Here is a 15768-nt window from a genome sequence, read left to right as displayed (position 1 = left end):
AAATACCATATGAGCCTATCTCACTGTCTCCTCAGCTAGAAGTTGGGCTATGTGTCCCCCCGCTCACCCTAATCTCCCTTTTTCAATCTCCCTCCTACTCATCCTTCAGGACTAGTGTCACTGGCGGCTGTGAGAGCTCAGCTCTCTCCTTTCTCTGGACATATTCTTTTTTTTTTTCTAAGATTTATTTACTTATTTATTTGAAAGGCAGAGTTACAGAGAGACAGAGGCAGAGAGAGAGAGAGAGGTCTTCCATCCACTGGTCACTCCACAATGGCCAGAGCTAGACCAATCTGAAGCCAGGAGCCAGGAGCTTCTTCTGGGTCTCCTATGTGGGTACAGGGGCCCAAGGACTTGGGCCATCTTCCACTGCTTTCCCAGGCCATAGCAGAGAGCTGGATAGGAAGTGGAGCAGCCCAGACTCGAACCAACACCCATATGGGATGCCAGCACTGCAAGCAGCGGCTTTACCCACTACACCACAGTGCCAGCCCCCTAGACATACTCTTCTGTTACAGCACTTAACAGATACCAGCATTATTTTGGCAACATGGCTTACTAATTTCTTTTATCCTTGGGTACCAATTATGTTGCCTGGTACATAGTGGATGCCTAGTGATAATTACTGGCTGAGCCCTTGAATACAACAGGAAGAGAACATATGGATCCAAAAGGATGCCAGTTTTGGTAGGTGCCACACTTACACTGATATTCTTACGTGGCAATGACAGTAGTGTCAGTTAAGGAGTTTCATGAAGGAAACTACTAACTCCACTAACCCATGAAGTCTTGTAACTGTGACTCCATGCTTTCTTGGGAAGCTTTATATTTTCAATAATTAGAGTCTTCTCCTTGGAGAAAAATAACATCAATTTATTAACAGTGTTGATTACATTATTACAACCACTCCATTATTCTGGAAGATGGGATGCTAGGAATGTTAACGGCTACTGGGGGAACCAAATTCATAATACTGTTAATAAAAGGAAAATGGCCATTGCTTAGATCATTTCACTCCAAGGAGTAAGGTAACAACCATTACCAGTCCCTAACTCAGGTTAAAGAAAAAGTAAAAATCTTACTTTTAGAAAAGAAGGTTAACAAAAAAAAAAAAAAAAAAAAAGGCATTACTATAGCAACCAAAGGTAATGAAATGTCTCCCTAGGAAACTTTGCCAACTCCAACAGGTCTGGCCTCAATTCCACATCTTTCATTCTTGTTCCCACTGCCTCCTGGGCCCACCTTCAGCAGAGCACTTGTTAAAACTGGTTTTTGGGCCAACATAGTGATGTAGTGGGTAAAGATGCCGCCTGCAGTGCTGGCATCCCATATGGGTGCCGGTTTGAGTCCTGGCTGTTTTACTTCCAATATAGCTCTCTGCTAATGTGTCCTGGAAAGCACTGGAAGATGGCCCAAGTGTCTACCACCCTCGTGGGAGACCCAGATGACTCCAGTCAGGCCTAATGCTAGCTGTTGCAACCATCTAAGGAGTGAACCACTGGAGGATTCTCATCTCTCTCTCTTTCTCTCTGGAACTCAGACTTTCAAATAAAAAAAAGCAATCCTTTAAAAGAAGAAGAAGAATAAAAAAGAAAACTGGTGGTTTAACTCCCTTCCCTTCAAGTCTGTGAGGCCTTTGAGACAGCGGCAGCCTTCTACAGAACCCAGCACTGAGGCTGAGACAGCTCTGCACACACAGAATCGAGTCGGGGGTGAACGGGCTGCAGCGGACCATACGCCTCCTGACACGGCACAACTACGCAGAAACAGCAGTGTTCTGATGGGGAACGCAGGCACAGGACAAAGGCATGGCAGAGGGTTCACAGGAGGACGGGGGCCTCAGATGTGAGGTCAGTTGCAAAGAGCATTACCTCACCTGCTTCCTTTCTGGCTTTCAATCTGAAAATACTTCCTTGGAAGACTGGAAATATTAGACATTTTTTGGTACCTCTGGTCTCTTTTCTCTGATTTCATTCCAGGAGATAGTTCTGAATACTCCTCCGAGTCTTTAAAATTCATCCTTTCACAATACTGTTGTCTCTCCCAATTTCTAAATGTTCACTTTTATCTCAATAATTCTAGGCTTTTAGAAACCTGATACTGCTGCTGCTGCTGCTGTGGCCATCAAGTCCTACGTACCTAACCAGGTACAAGGCCAGTGCTTTCTTTACAGCACTGCTTCATCTAATCCTTAAAATTATCCTTTGAGGGAGATATTATTAAAGAAAACAAAACACACTAGCCCAGGTCACTTAGCTAAATGAAAGAAACAGGATTCTAATCCAGGACTTTCTAAAAAAAAACGTAAGCTCAACCACCACAGCCTCACCTCCCATGACTCATCTGCTCAGCTGATCACTTATATATTTTAAAATGTAGCCTCCAAGTTGTCTCCACTACAAAGCCAACTATTTTTTTTTATTTATTTATTTTTTTGACAGGCAGAGTCAGATAGTGTGTGAGAGAGACAGAGAAAGGTCTTTCTTCCGTTGGTTCACCCCCCAAATGGCTGCTACGGCCGGCGCGCTGCCCCTATCCGAAGCCAGGAGCCAGATGCTTCCTCCTGGTCTCCCATGGGGTGCAGGGCCCAAGGACTTGGGCCATCCTCCACTGCCTTCCCGGGCCACAGCAGAGAGCTGTACTGGAAGAGGAGCAACCGGGACAGAATCCGGCGCCCCAACCGGGACTAGAACCCGGGGTGCTGGTGCCACAGGCGGAGGATTAGCCTAGTGAGCCGTGGCGCCAGCCCAAAGCCAACTATTATTAAGAATATGGCTGTAGGGGGCCAGCACTGTGAAGTAGCAAGTAAAGCCACCACCTGCAGGGCCAGCATCCCATATGGGCGTCAGTTTGAGTCCCAGCTGCTCCACTTCCAATCCAGCTTTCTGCTATGGCCTGGGAAAGCAGTGAAAGATGGCCAAAGGCTTGGGACCCTGCACTGCATGAGAAACCCAGAAGCTCCTGGCTCCTGGCTCCCAGCTCCCGATCAGCACAGCTCTGGCTGTTGTGGCCATCTGGGGAGTAAACCAATGGATGGAAGACCTACCTCTCTCTCTCTCTGTCTCTGCCTCTCAAATAAATAAATAAATCTTTTTAAAAATAAGAGGCTGTATATTCTGGGGTGGGCATCTGGTATTAAGGTTAAGATGCCACATTCCCTATCAGAGTGCCTAGGTGTGAGTTTTAGCTCCACTCCTGATTCCAGCTTCCTGCTTATGTGCACCCTGGGAGACAGCAAGTATAGCTCAGGAGGCTAGGTCCCTGCCACCCACAGGGGAGACCTGCACTGAGTTGCCAGTTCCTGCTGCAGGCATCTGGAGAATGAACCAGAATATGGGAGCTCTCTGTTTCACCAACTCTCACATTAAACACTTTAATAAGAATATGGGTGCATATTTCTGAATTTTCCATTTCTCTCCAGAGCTGTGAACATTAACGCAGTACCTTCATGTCTGGAGAACAGAAATGATTCTATTTTAAAGCTATTCTTTTTAAAATGTGTGCTAACATACGTATTTTAAATAAAAAGAGCCATGACTCTTAAGAAGACTGGCAGAAGTTGCAGCTTAAAAAACCAGAGAAGTCTGATATAGTAATTATCTTTCACATAAACATTACCTCCAATCAACAGAAGCCAGGGTGCAGATAGAAGAATCTTCTCTTAATTGAAAAAGACCAGCCTGGGAATAGCAGCCTGCTGTGCACACATACCATACACTCTCTCTCCCAGGTAAAACAAAGCCACCCAAAGAAACAATTCAGTTTTATACAAAAGGATAGGAAGGCCTCTCAGCTTTCCTGGGACAGAGAACTCAGTCAAGGGGGCGTTACTTCCCTTGGGCAGTTTGAGTAAGTCTAGTAACAGCACAGAAACCTGACTATGGCAGGTCAAACTCCAGCTCTTCTCAATAAAATGAATGCAATAGGACAGTGAGAAAATGGATACAAAAGATGTGGGAGACGTATACTACAGAAGATAATGCATTAAGTAAAAGCAGCAGGTTAGATTTACACATCGTGGTTGGATCCTTTTTTTTTTTTTTTTTTTTTTTGGACAGGCAGAGTGGACAGTGAGAGAGAGAGACAGAGAGAAAGGTCTTCCTTTTTGCTGTTGGTTCACTCTCCAATGGCCGCCATGGCTGGTGCGCAGCAGCCGGCGCAGCGCGCCGATCCGAAGGCAGGAGCCAGGTGCTTCTCCTGGTTTCCCATGGGGTGCAGGGCCCAAGCACTTGGGCCATCCTCCACTGCACTCCCGGGCCACAGCAGAGAGCTGGCCTGGAGGAGGGGCAACCGGGACAGAATCCGGTGCCCCGACCGGGACTAGAACCCGGTGTGCTGGCGCCGCAAGGTGGAGGATTAGCCTATTGAGCCGCGGCGCCAGCTGGATTGGATCTTAATAATATTATTCTGGGGGCTGGCGTTGTAGCATAGTAGGTAAAGCCGCAGCCTGCGGTATCAGCATCCCATATGGGCGCCAGTGAGTCCCAGCTGTTCCACTTCTGATCCAGCTCCCTGCTAATGTGGCTTGGGAAAGCAGCAGAAGATGGCACAAGTGCTTCGGCCCCTTCCGCCTATGTGAGAGACCCAGAAGAAGCTCCTGGCTCTTGGCTCTGGCCTGGCCCAGCCCTGGCTGTTCAGCCATTTGATGAATGAATTGGCAGATGGAAGATCTGTCTTCCCCTCTCTCTGTTACTCTGAATTTCAAATAAATAAATAAATCTTTTTTTCTTTAACGTTTTATTTATCTTACTTGAAAGACACACACACAGAGAGAGAGAGAAAGAGAAAGAGAGAGAGAAAGAGAGAGAGAGACTTCCATCTGCTGGTTCACTCCCCAAATGGCCGCCAACTGCTGGAACTGGGCCAATCCGAAGCCAGGAGCCAGGAGCTTCTTCTGGGTCTCCCACACAGGTGCAGGGGCCCAAGGACTTGGGCCATGTTCTACTGCTTTCCCAGGTCACAGCAGAGAGCTGGATCGGAAGTGGAGCAGCCAGCACTCAATCCGGAGCCCACATGGGAAACTGGCACTGCAGGCGGCGATTTTAACCGCTACTCCACAGCGCCGGCCCCATAAATAAATATATCTTTTTAAAAATATATATATAATTCTAAGTCAAAAAAGAACAAAAAAAATTATCTAGGGACAGGTGTCATGATGCAACAGGTTAAGCCATTGCCTGGGATGTCCACATCTCATGTTGGAGGCCTAGGATGAAGTCTCAACTCCTTCTGGTCCCATTTCCTAATAATGCACCTTGGAGGCAGCAGATAATGGTCCAAACACTTCAGTTCCTCACCAACATGGAAGACCCAGATTGGTTTCCTGGCTCCTGGCTCCAGTCTGGTGCAGCCCCAGCTACAGCAGGTATTTAGGAAATGAATCAGTAGATTGAAGATTTTTTTTTTAAAAAAGGTATCTATAGGGGCCGGCACTGAGGCATAGCGGGTAAAGCCACCATCTGCAGTGCCAGCATCCCATGTGGGTGCCAGTTCGAGTCCTGGCATCTCCTCCTCCAATCCAGCTCTCTGCTATGGCCTGGGAAAGTAGTGGAAGATGGCCCAAGTCCTGGGGCCCCTGCACCCATATGGGAGACCTGGAAAAAGCTCCTGGCTCCCGGCTTCAGATTGGCACAGCGCCAGCCGTTGTGGCCAATTAGGGAGTGAACCAGCAGATGGAAGGCGCCTCTCTCTCTCCTCTCTCTCTCTCTCTCTTTCTCCCCCACTGCCTCTCCTTCTCTGTGTAACTCTTTCAAATAAATTAATAAATCTTTAAAAAAAAGGTCTCTATAGCATAATTTTTAATCTATATAACATAAAAACATATGCATGGAAAACATGTGAGAGAATGCATAAGCATATCTGAATGATATGGGTGGGGCCAGCGCCGTGGAGCAGTAGGTTAATCCTCCACCTGCTGCACCAGCATCCCATATGGGTGCCGGATCTAGTCCCAGCTGCTCCACTTCCAATCCAGCTCTCTGCTATGGCCTGGGAAAGCAGTAGAAGATGGCTCAGCTCCTGCCATTGCAGCCATGTGGGGAGTGAACCAACAGAAGGAAGACCTATCTCTCTGTCTCTCCCTCTCACTGTCTGTAACTCTACCTCTCAAATAAATAAAATCTTTAAAAAAAAAAAGAAGAATGATTGGGTGGCCAGCACTGTGGCATAGTGGGTAAAGCCACCGCATGAGTGCCGGCATCGCATATGGGTGCGGGTTTGAGTCCCAGCTGCTCCCCTTCTGATCCAGCTCTCTGCTGTGGCCTGGGAAAGCAGTGGAAGATGGCCCAAGTTCTTGGGCCCCTGTACCCATGTGGGAGACCCGGAAGAAGCTCCTGGCTCCTGGCTTCAAATCGGCGCAGCTCCAGCCATTGCGGCCAATTGGGGAGTGAACCAGTGGATGGAAGACCTCTCTCTCTCTCTCTCTGCTTCTCCTCCTCTCTCTGTGTAACTCTGCCTTTCAAATAAATAAATAAATCTTAAAAAAAAAATGATTTGGGTGTAGGAAGAAAAGAGAATGAAAATAGAGGATGGGGATTAAAAAGGAAACAAACACATAGCTAGCAACAAAGAGGGGCTGTGCACAGCCCAGGGAAGCCTGTGTACTGGGACTGGAAATACAACTCAGCCTTCTGTATCAAAGTTACCATCACAAAGAATAGGATTGGATCAAATGGTGATAACAATGGAATTTATTAAGACACGTTCATGTTATAAAATTCTGGCTTTATAGTAAAAACTAAGAACATTTGAAATTGAATGCAATTGAATGCAAGACATTTGAGTGATATGTGAAAGCTTTGTTTTCTTAAATGCATTTGACCTTCCATTATCCTATCCTATCCTGCCAAATTCTGATGGCTTCACTAGCATGTTCTGCACATTTGTTCCTCAAAGGTAATGGAACACATGCGTCAAAGCCAAATTACCACAGATCATAAATCTGCAAGGTGTAATTTGTTCTAATATATTTATAGGGGGAATACTGGGTTTTTTCAAATACATTCATAAGTGTTAAACTTCAAGACTACTGTGTTGAAATGCAGATGAACATTTGGGGAAAGTCACTGATGAAATTAAGAATGCCCAGAGATGAAGATCAAGATGGCCCAGTGGAAACCAGCTCACACCAGAAAGTAGGGGGAGGGAGGCCTCTAGTGGAATACCAATAGAATTCACCTTGTGTAACATTTTTTCTAATAAATTCTAACAAAACACGGAGCACAGAATTCTGTTAAGAACCCTATGCAAGAACAATAGCACTGCCCAACAGAAATACTGGGGAGGGGATCTGGCCTAGCAGTTATGATGCTGCCTAGGACATGTGCATCTTGGAGTGTCTGGGTTTGGGTTCCATTCTACCCCTCATTCCAGCTTCTCACAAATGCACAGCCTGGGAGGCACTGGTGATGGTTCAAGTAGTTGGGTCCCTGCCACCACACTGAAAACCTGGGTTGGGTTCCAGGCTTCTGGCTTCAGTCTTACGCTGGCTGTCACAGAATAAACCAACAGATGAGAGCTCCCTCTGTTACCTGTCTCTCTCTGCTTTTAAAATAAATAAAACACATTTTTAATTCAAAAAAGAAATAGGGGCTGGTGCTGTGGCATAGTGGGTAAAGCCGCCACCTGCAGTGCCGGCATCCCATTTCAGGGCCCGGTTTGAGCCCTGGCTGCTCCACTTCTGATCCTGCTCTCTGCTATGGCCTGGGAAAGCGGTGGAAGATGGCCCAAGTCCTTGGGCCCCTGCACCTGCCTGGGGGACCCGGAAGAGGCTCCTGGCTTCTGATCAGCACAGCTCCACCTGTTGAGGCCAATTGGGGAGAGAACCAGTGGATGAAGGACCTCTTTCTCCCTGCCTCTCCTTCTCTTTGTGTAACTCCTTCAAATAAATAAATAAATCTTAAAAAAAAAAAGAAATATAATACAACTCTCATAGTCATTTAAATTGTTCTTAGAGGGGTCAGTGTTGTGGCACAGTGGGGTTAAGCCTCCATTTGCAATGCCAGTATCCAACATAGGAGTGCTGGTGAGTCCGGTTGCACAACTTCCAATCCAGCTCCCTGCTAACACATCTAGGAAGGCAGCGGGAGATGGTGGGAGTACCTGGCTCCCTGCCAACAATGTAGGAGACACAGATGGAGTTTCAGGCTCCCAGCTTTGGCCTCGCCCAGCCGCAGCCCCAGCCCCAGCCCTAACCATTGGGGGACTGAATGAGCAAATGGAAGATCTCTTTGTCCCTCCCTCCCTCTCTGTCACTCAGCCTTTCAAATAAATACATCTCTCTCTTTTTTAAAGATTTATTTATTATTTGAAAGAGTTACACAGGGAGAGAAGAAGAGACAGAGAGAGAGAGAGAGAGAGAGAGAGAACTTTTATTCACTGGTTCACTCCCCAAATGGCTGCAACGATGCAAGCAGAAGCCAGGAACCAGGAGCTTCTTCCAGGTTTCCCTGACATGGGTGCAGGGGCCCAAGCACTTGGGCCACTCTCTAGTGCTTTCCCAGGTACATCAGTAGGAAGCTGGATCGGAAATGAAGCAGCCGGGACTTGAACCGGCACCCATAATGGAGACCAGTACTGCAAGCTATGGCTTAATCCACTGTGCCACAGCACTGACCTCAAAGTATATCTTTAAAAAATAAATGTTCTCATAGCTACATTTTAAAAAAAGGAATAGGTAAAATTAATTTTAATCAGTATGTCCAAAATATTATAATTTAAACATATAATCAATATGAACTAAGTAATGAGATATCTTACAGCCTTTTTTTAGTACCAAGTGTTCAAAATGCAGTGTGTGCAAGTACAGCACCCCTCTGTCTGGTCTACCTACTTGCCTTCAAGTGCTTATTTACTTCAAGTGGCTTGTGGTTCCTGTACTGGACAGTGTAGTGTTAAAAATATGAGAGAGAACAAATCTACAGACAGTCCAGACATCAAAATACATACAATGTAATGAGGGTTTTTATCCTTGAGCAGATTTTTCCATCTTTTCCCACCAAGTCCCCAGGAGGAATGACCGACAATTCCAGTCCTTTTTTTTTTTTTTAACTTTCCTTCAAAGTAAACTGAAATTCAAAATGAGTGAGATGAGACAGCCTCCAAAGAGTTCTAACACCTTACCTACCAGGATTAACTAATTACCTTGGTCATATTCTCCAACTGATAAAACACTGAGGTTCTCCACTGCCCTCCAGATTGGACCTGGAGACAAAAGCAGGCAGCACTGGGCTGTGCTTTAATCATCACCCGCAAGCAGGGGATTCTCCTGGGCCGCACACGCACAAGCATCCTATTGAGAGTAGTCTTCTGCTACACCTGAGTCTCTAGCAAACGTCACTACAGGAAGGACACTGAGAATAAAAATGTCCTCCCTATTTGCTGGAAATTTATACACGGTGTTTATGAATAAATGAATTGCATCGTTTCTTCCAAAAAAGAAAGAGGTTAACAGAAACTGTGGGATGAACTTTCTAGCTCTTGTCCTAAAACTTGAAAACGGGAAAATAAAGTCTGTCCTCTAAAACTAATCCTATGAAATCAATATGGAATAATCCAGATCCCACATTTGCAAAATGGACTGAAAGCAGCACATGCCAACATCTTCCTCAGTAGCATCTCCCAGGAACACAGACAATGTGAAAAGCAGACTGGCCCTCTCTCTCCTTCACCCACCCCCTCCCTACACTGCCTCACAGAGACCCAGTGGCTCCAGGGCCAGCAGGATGTAGAGGAAGCTACAGTCATCTCCAAAGCAAGGACACTGTCTGTTAGCAGCAGGGGCCCATGCAGCAAAGCAACAGCAGTGCAATAAGGAGTGGTAAGAGAGGGGGCGGGCGGTGCCCATTATAAACACTGTCTGCTTGCTAGGAAATGGCCTGCTTGGGAAATCAAGAATCCGGTTCCTACAGCAGCAAATGATGTGCTGACGTTCATGACATTAACCAGTATGGTTACCCAACTGGCTCCCTGGACTTAACCTTGACCAAATGGTCAGCAAACAAATATTTGATCACAAGTTAGTTTCCCAATATATTCTGCTTACAGGGAAAACAAAAAGTGCTAAACAAAAGCTCGCCTTTGGTTCACTTGGTAATTACCCTTCATTCTACAGAGATAACACTCTTGGTTTCAGAGAGTTCCTTGTGACTTTTAATTAACAGGAGACAGTCCCTCAGAGCTCAGTCTACTCCAGGGACACTGGTAAGTTAATTTCTCATCCGGCGAGCCAACAAGGAGATTTTCTGGAACAAATGTTTGCTGGGCCCATGGGATGCCTTAAGACCAACCCTCTGGCCTCTCTAGGAACCTTCCTTTGCTTCCTGTGCAACCTGCAATGAACCTTTATGTATACTGCCACTTCCTGTCTTAAAAGAGGCAGAGATTGCCCAGAGCTTTCTCGGTGTTCATTTACACCCACCCTTTTCCGGGGGACACTTCAAAGGCCCTTCAGTTTGAAGCTGGGATACCCTATCACCACATCCTTGACTATATGAGTCCTTTCCTTCTCCAAGAATTACATATAACATCTTCTCATATTAAAATTAATTCTTCCAAGATCCCTGGGATGCTACAAACCAAAACTGTGGATCACCATATTATAATGGGTAGGTGCTGATTTTTAATCTAGGTGAATGTTATATGTGTATTTGCTATATGGGTCTCTGTGCTTCTTTTTAAGTCTGAGATACTTCACTCTTAATAGGATCTTTTGAGGAACTTAATGCAATGCCTTGTACATAACAGGCACTCTGAAAGTAGTTTTTGGAAAAAGATAACTGGGGCCGGCGCCACGGCTCACTAGGCTAATCCTCCGCCTTGCGGCGCTTGCACACCGGGTTCTAGTTCCGGTCAGGGCAACGGATTCTGTCCCGGTTGCCCCTCTTCCAGGCCAGCTCTCTGCTGTGGCCAGGGAGTGCAGTGGAGGATGGCCCAAGTGCTTGGGCCCTGCACCCCATGGGAGACCAGGAAAAGCACCTGGCTCCTGGCTCCTGCCATCGAATCAGCGCGGTGCGCCGGCCGCAGCGCGCTGGTCACGGCGGCCATTGGAGGGTGAACCAACGGCAAATGAAGACCTTTCTCTCTGTCTCTCTCTCTCACTGTCCACTCTGCCTGTCAAAAAAAAAAAAAAAAAAAAAGGAAAGGAAAACGATAACTGAATAAAGATAAATTCTCACCAAATTCCCTTTTCTATGGTTGACACAGGTCAAGATAAACAACTGAATTATCTCATTAATAACATCTCCATTAATATAGCCCCTTATTTGCTGCATAAATAATAATATGTAGCTCTAAGAGAGCAATCACAAGGAGTTAAACAAGCACTTCTGTTTTTATGTGCTATTTGACTTTGAATGTCCTAGGTCATCCTGAGGTTTTTGAAATAAGAAAACCAAGTTTAATATGAAAGCCTCTCTCTTTGGAATTCCCTCAAAATGAAGGATCTGCAACTCAGACTGTGAAGGAGGTCCCCAGGGAGACCGTGCAAAGGGCCCGGGGCACGGGTACCTTGGGCTGCAGCATCAGGGCGGTACTCGGGCTCCTCCTCGGGAGGGCTCTGCAGGAAGTAGAGCTGCTCGGGCAGCATGCTGGCAATCTTCTCCTTCCCCAGGACGTGCGTGCCCAGCAGTGGGCTCACGCTGCGCTTCACCTTCTCCCTCCTCTCGTGGGCCATAATTTTTTTGGTCCGAGCCTTGATGTTCTCCCAGCACTTCTTCAGCTGTTTGAAATCCCGCAGGGACACGCTGGGCTGAGAGTTGTACTCGTGGGCCAGCGCCTGCCAGGTGCGTTGCTTGAGGGCGATGGTTCTCGCATCACTTTTCTTACACTCCAGCACATATTTGTACTTTTCTACCAAGGCCAGCAAGATGCTCTTTTCCAACTCGGAGAAGTATTTGGCAGGTTTTATGATTTCGTTGTTTTGCATTTTCCACTAGATTTCTCCTGGCCGTTCGCTATTCTGTCAAAGGAAGTTTGAAACAATCATTACCAACCCTTCGCAAAGAACTGTGGGTGAAGTCTGATTAGCCTGATTCCTGACTTGAGCCTCTTGTCTGAAACACAGCACTTGCTTCTCCACTCGTGTGGAATTAGGACAGTCTCGGGAAGACCGTGAACTCTGCTAGGAATGGGGTTCTGCTCCAAAGTAGGCTGTCAGTAGGTCCTTTGTCTTGGCCTTACTGTGACTACCTGGCATATAACAGAAAAGGTTGAGTATCTATCTATGTGGAACTCTACTTTGTAAATTTACTTCCACTTAGTGTTGGGGAACCAGTTATTCCCATAAACATAATATTACTCAGCTTTGGAGCTAAACAGTTTTCTCACACTTTTGTCAGAGCAGAAGACAAGAGAAGCCACAAAGCAGATGACTCAAACACCACCAAGGGTTCAGAAACATCAAGACCTCACTGCAAAAGATCCAACATGTCCATCACAATGCCTGTGACCTTGAATAGTCAAGCTCCCACACCAACCAGTTTCTTTGTCCTTAAATTGAGGGGCTATAGTCTGCAATCCCTCAGGTGTCAGGGCCACTTTTCTTTTTTAAGATTTACTCATTTATTTGAAAGGCAGAGTTAGAGAGAAAGATCTTCCATCCACTGGTTCCCTCCCCAAATGGCTGTAACAGCCAGGGCTGGACCAGGCGAAGCTTGGGTCAGGGGCTCAAACACTTGAGCTACCTTCTGCCACTTTTCCAGGCATATTAGCGGGGAGCCAGATCAGAAGTGGAGCAGATGGGACTCAAAGTAGTACCTATAAGGACGCCAGTGCAGCAGGAGATTACTTAACCCACTGCACCACAGTGCAGGTCCCACTGCCACTTTAAAAAGTGTAGAATTTTAATTTTTTTGAAGGATGTATTTATTTATTTGAAAGGCAGAGTTACAGAGAGACAGAGGCAGAGAAAGTGAGGTCTTCCATCTGCTAGTTCACTCCCCAGATGGCCATAACAGCCGGAACCAGGCCGATCCGAAGCCAGCAGGCAGGAGCTTCCTCCAGGTCCCCCAGGTGCGTACAGGGGCCCAAGGACCTGGGCTATCTTCCACTGCTTTCCCAGGCCATAGCAGAGAGCTGGATCGGAAGTGGAGCAGCTGGGACTAGATCCGGCACCCATATGGGATGCTGGCACTGCAGGTGGTGGCTTTACCCTCTATGCCACAGCATCAGCTCCAAAAATGTAGACTCTTATGCAAACAGTCTGCATAATTTCAGAAGGAAAAGGGCTTGGGAACTCACAGATCCAGTCTGATGCCCCTTTGACTCTTGAAGGAACTAAGGGCCCAGAAAGGCAAAGGGAATTGGCTGCCCAAGATCACAGACAAGGATCTAGAAAGTCTAAAATCTAAAGTACTCTACTCCAGAACCACAGTCCCATTCCAGAATGGATTATACCATTCCACCCAGGACTCCCTTCAGTCACTGGGTCACACTCCACAGGTACCTAGTAAATGTCTTATTCCACCGAAGCGTCTGAAACCATGTGCATTTTGGGGACCTCACACCTTCTAATCAGAAGCAGCTTCTTGTAAGAAGCTTTAACACATGATGGCAAGAACGTCGCTAAGCAACACTGATGCAGCGATGTGGCGGGCGTAAGATGGGAAAGAGCCCGCATGCTCTTAGTCCTTCTTGTGCTCTCCCAGCCCTGGACCTTCCCAGGAACAGGCAAGCATCCAGATAATGATGCTGGCAAAGCAGTCCACTTAAAACTGACCAACCCACATCAAAAGAATTAGGGACCAACTTAAAAAGGGTTCTACTAGCCAGAAATGGGATGTTTTGAATATCAAGAGGGATGGGTTATTTTATCGGTGTTTGTGTATGCTTGCAAACGTCCATTATTAAAAGTTCAGGGAAGGAGGAAAGCACTGTGGTGTAGTGGGTTCAGCTCCCGCTTGCCATGCCGTCATCCCACATGGGCTCCCAGCTGCTCCACTTCTGATCCAGCTTCCTGCTAATGTGCCGGAAAAGCAGCAGATGGCCCAAGTATTTTGGGTCCCTGTACCCAATGTGGGAGACCTGGATAAAGCTCCTGGTTTCTGGTATACACCTGGCCCTGGCTGTGAACCAGGGTCAGAAGTGAACCAGGGGATAGAAGTGAACCAGCGGATAGAAGACCTATCTCTCTGTGTTTCTTTCTCTCTCTGCAACTCTGACTTTCAAATAAATTAATAAATAATACATCTTTTAAAAAAATGTTTGAAGAAGAAGGCTGTAGCTTTTTAACTTATGGTGTACTTTTTTCAAAGATTCAGTTTATTTACTTGAAAGGCAGAGTTGAGAGAGAGAGAGAGAGAGAGACAGACAGACATCTTCAATCCACTGGTTCACTCCCCAAATGGCCACAACAGCCAGGACTGGGCCAGACCGAAGCCAGGAACCAACAGCTTCTTTCAGGTCCCCCACATAGGTGCAGGGTCCAAGAACTTGGGCAATCTTCTGCTGCTTTCCAAGGCACATTAGCAGGGAATTAGACGGGACGTCGTGCAGCCAAGACTCAAAGTGGTGCCCATATGGGATTCTGGCATCACAGACAGCAGCCTTACCTGCTACATCATAACACCAGCCCCTATGTACACTTTTTTCTTTTTAACAGATTTATTTATTTATTTATTTGAAGGGCAGAGACATAAAGAAAGAGAGGGTACAGAGAGAGGGAGAGAGATCTTCCATCCACTGGCTCAGTCCCCAGATGGCTGCGACAGCCAGGATTGGGCTATGCTGGAGCCAAGAGCCAGGAGTTTCTTTCAGGTCTCCCACGTGGGTGCAGGGACCCAAGGACCTGGGCCATCTTTACTGCTTTCCCAGGCACATTATCAGGGAGCTGGATTAGCGGAGCAGCCAGGATTCAAACTGGCACCCAGCAGCTTTACCCACTACACTACAATGCCGGCCCCAAACTGTTATTCCTTTTTACAAGAACAAGTTGGAGATGTAACATAAGTCCTAACTGTTTATCTTTTGTGGCAGCCATTCTGCTTCTAGGGTTTCCTATTAAATAATCAAGATAGGAAAATTTTATTTAGAAAGATTATATGTATATATATATAATATATGAAATAGCATTGCATATAACAGAAAGAATAGGGAGTAACTCCTTTTTTCATTTGTGAGTCAAAATTCTGAACCCTTATAGCAGTGGTTCTGGAAAAGAATGGGGGCCCAGGGAAAGTGGGCCGTTCCACCTCTCCTGGGGGCAGAGGAGCGGGGCTGCAGGAGCTGGAGCATCATCCGCTTTGGGAGCCACGCAGCTGAAGAAGATCCAGTGCGCCTATTGCTTCCTTAATATAAACCGCAGAAAGTGAGTTGGACACAGACATCTTGGCAGACAGAGATAATGTGGAACTAATAGAATGTACAGGGCGTGGGTCAATAAATTTCAGCTTGGGGAGCACTGATTTACAGGGAATGGAGGTATTGATGGTGAACAATTCATTTTAGGCCTTTGGAGAAGAAAAGGTCTGGATTGGGTATCGTCATTGGTCTTTTAGAGCAACCTGACTGAAGTACAGGCCTAGAAATACACGTTTGCAGGGACACATCCCCGAAGATAAGGGCTCCCTCACTTAGCTTGGCTAAGGGTCCGCTCGCCAAACCATTTTGACAAAAGTTCTCAAGCCCTGATAACTTGACACGCCATGTGAATGTACCCGGTATGTGGAGAGTGCTCCCACTAGCACTTTACTGTGATCCTAACTTTTGGGATGAGGCGGTGCAGAGTGAAGATTCTGATTAGGTTCCATCACCCTCGTGGAAAGTCCACACTCC

At 46.5% G+C, this 15768-nt stretch overlaps 1 protein-coding gene across 8 annotated transcripts in view; it reads right to left on the bottom strand.

Annotated features, from left to right (window-relative positions):
• LOC100347865 (myb/SANT-like DNA-binding domain-containing protein 3) overlaps window positions 1–15768 on the bottom strand; it is a 178689-nt gene that overhangs the window by 152114 nt on the left and 10807 nt on the right. For all 8 annotated transcript variants that reach the window (XM_051843581.3, XM_051843579.3, XM_089301180.1 and 5 more), the window contains one exon: window positions 11506–11956. In XM_051843581.3, the coding sequence (XP_051699541.1) occupies window positions 11506–11923 (418 nt within the window). In that variant the 5' untranslated portion in view covers window positions 11924–11956. The remainder of the gene's footprint in view (window positions 1–11505; window positions 11957–15768) is intronic.

Source organism: Oryctolagus cuniculus, chromosome 1 (assembly GCF_051225735.1).
Source record: "Oryctolagus cuniculus isolate XC-2025 breed Fujian yellow rabbit chromosome 1, ASM5122573v1, whole genome shotgun sequence".
In the NCBI taxonomy this organism is placed as follows: Eukaryota; Metazoa; Chordata; class Mammalia; order Lagomorpha; family Leporidae; genus Oryctolagus; species Oryctolagus cuniculus.
This window is presented reverse-complemented; position numbering and strand designations above follow the sequence as displayed.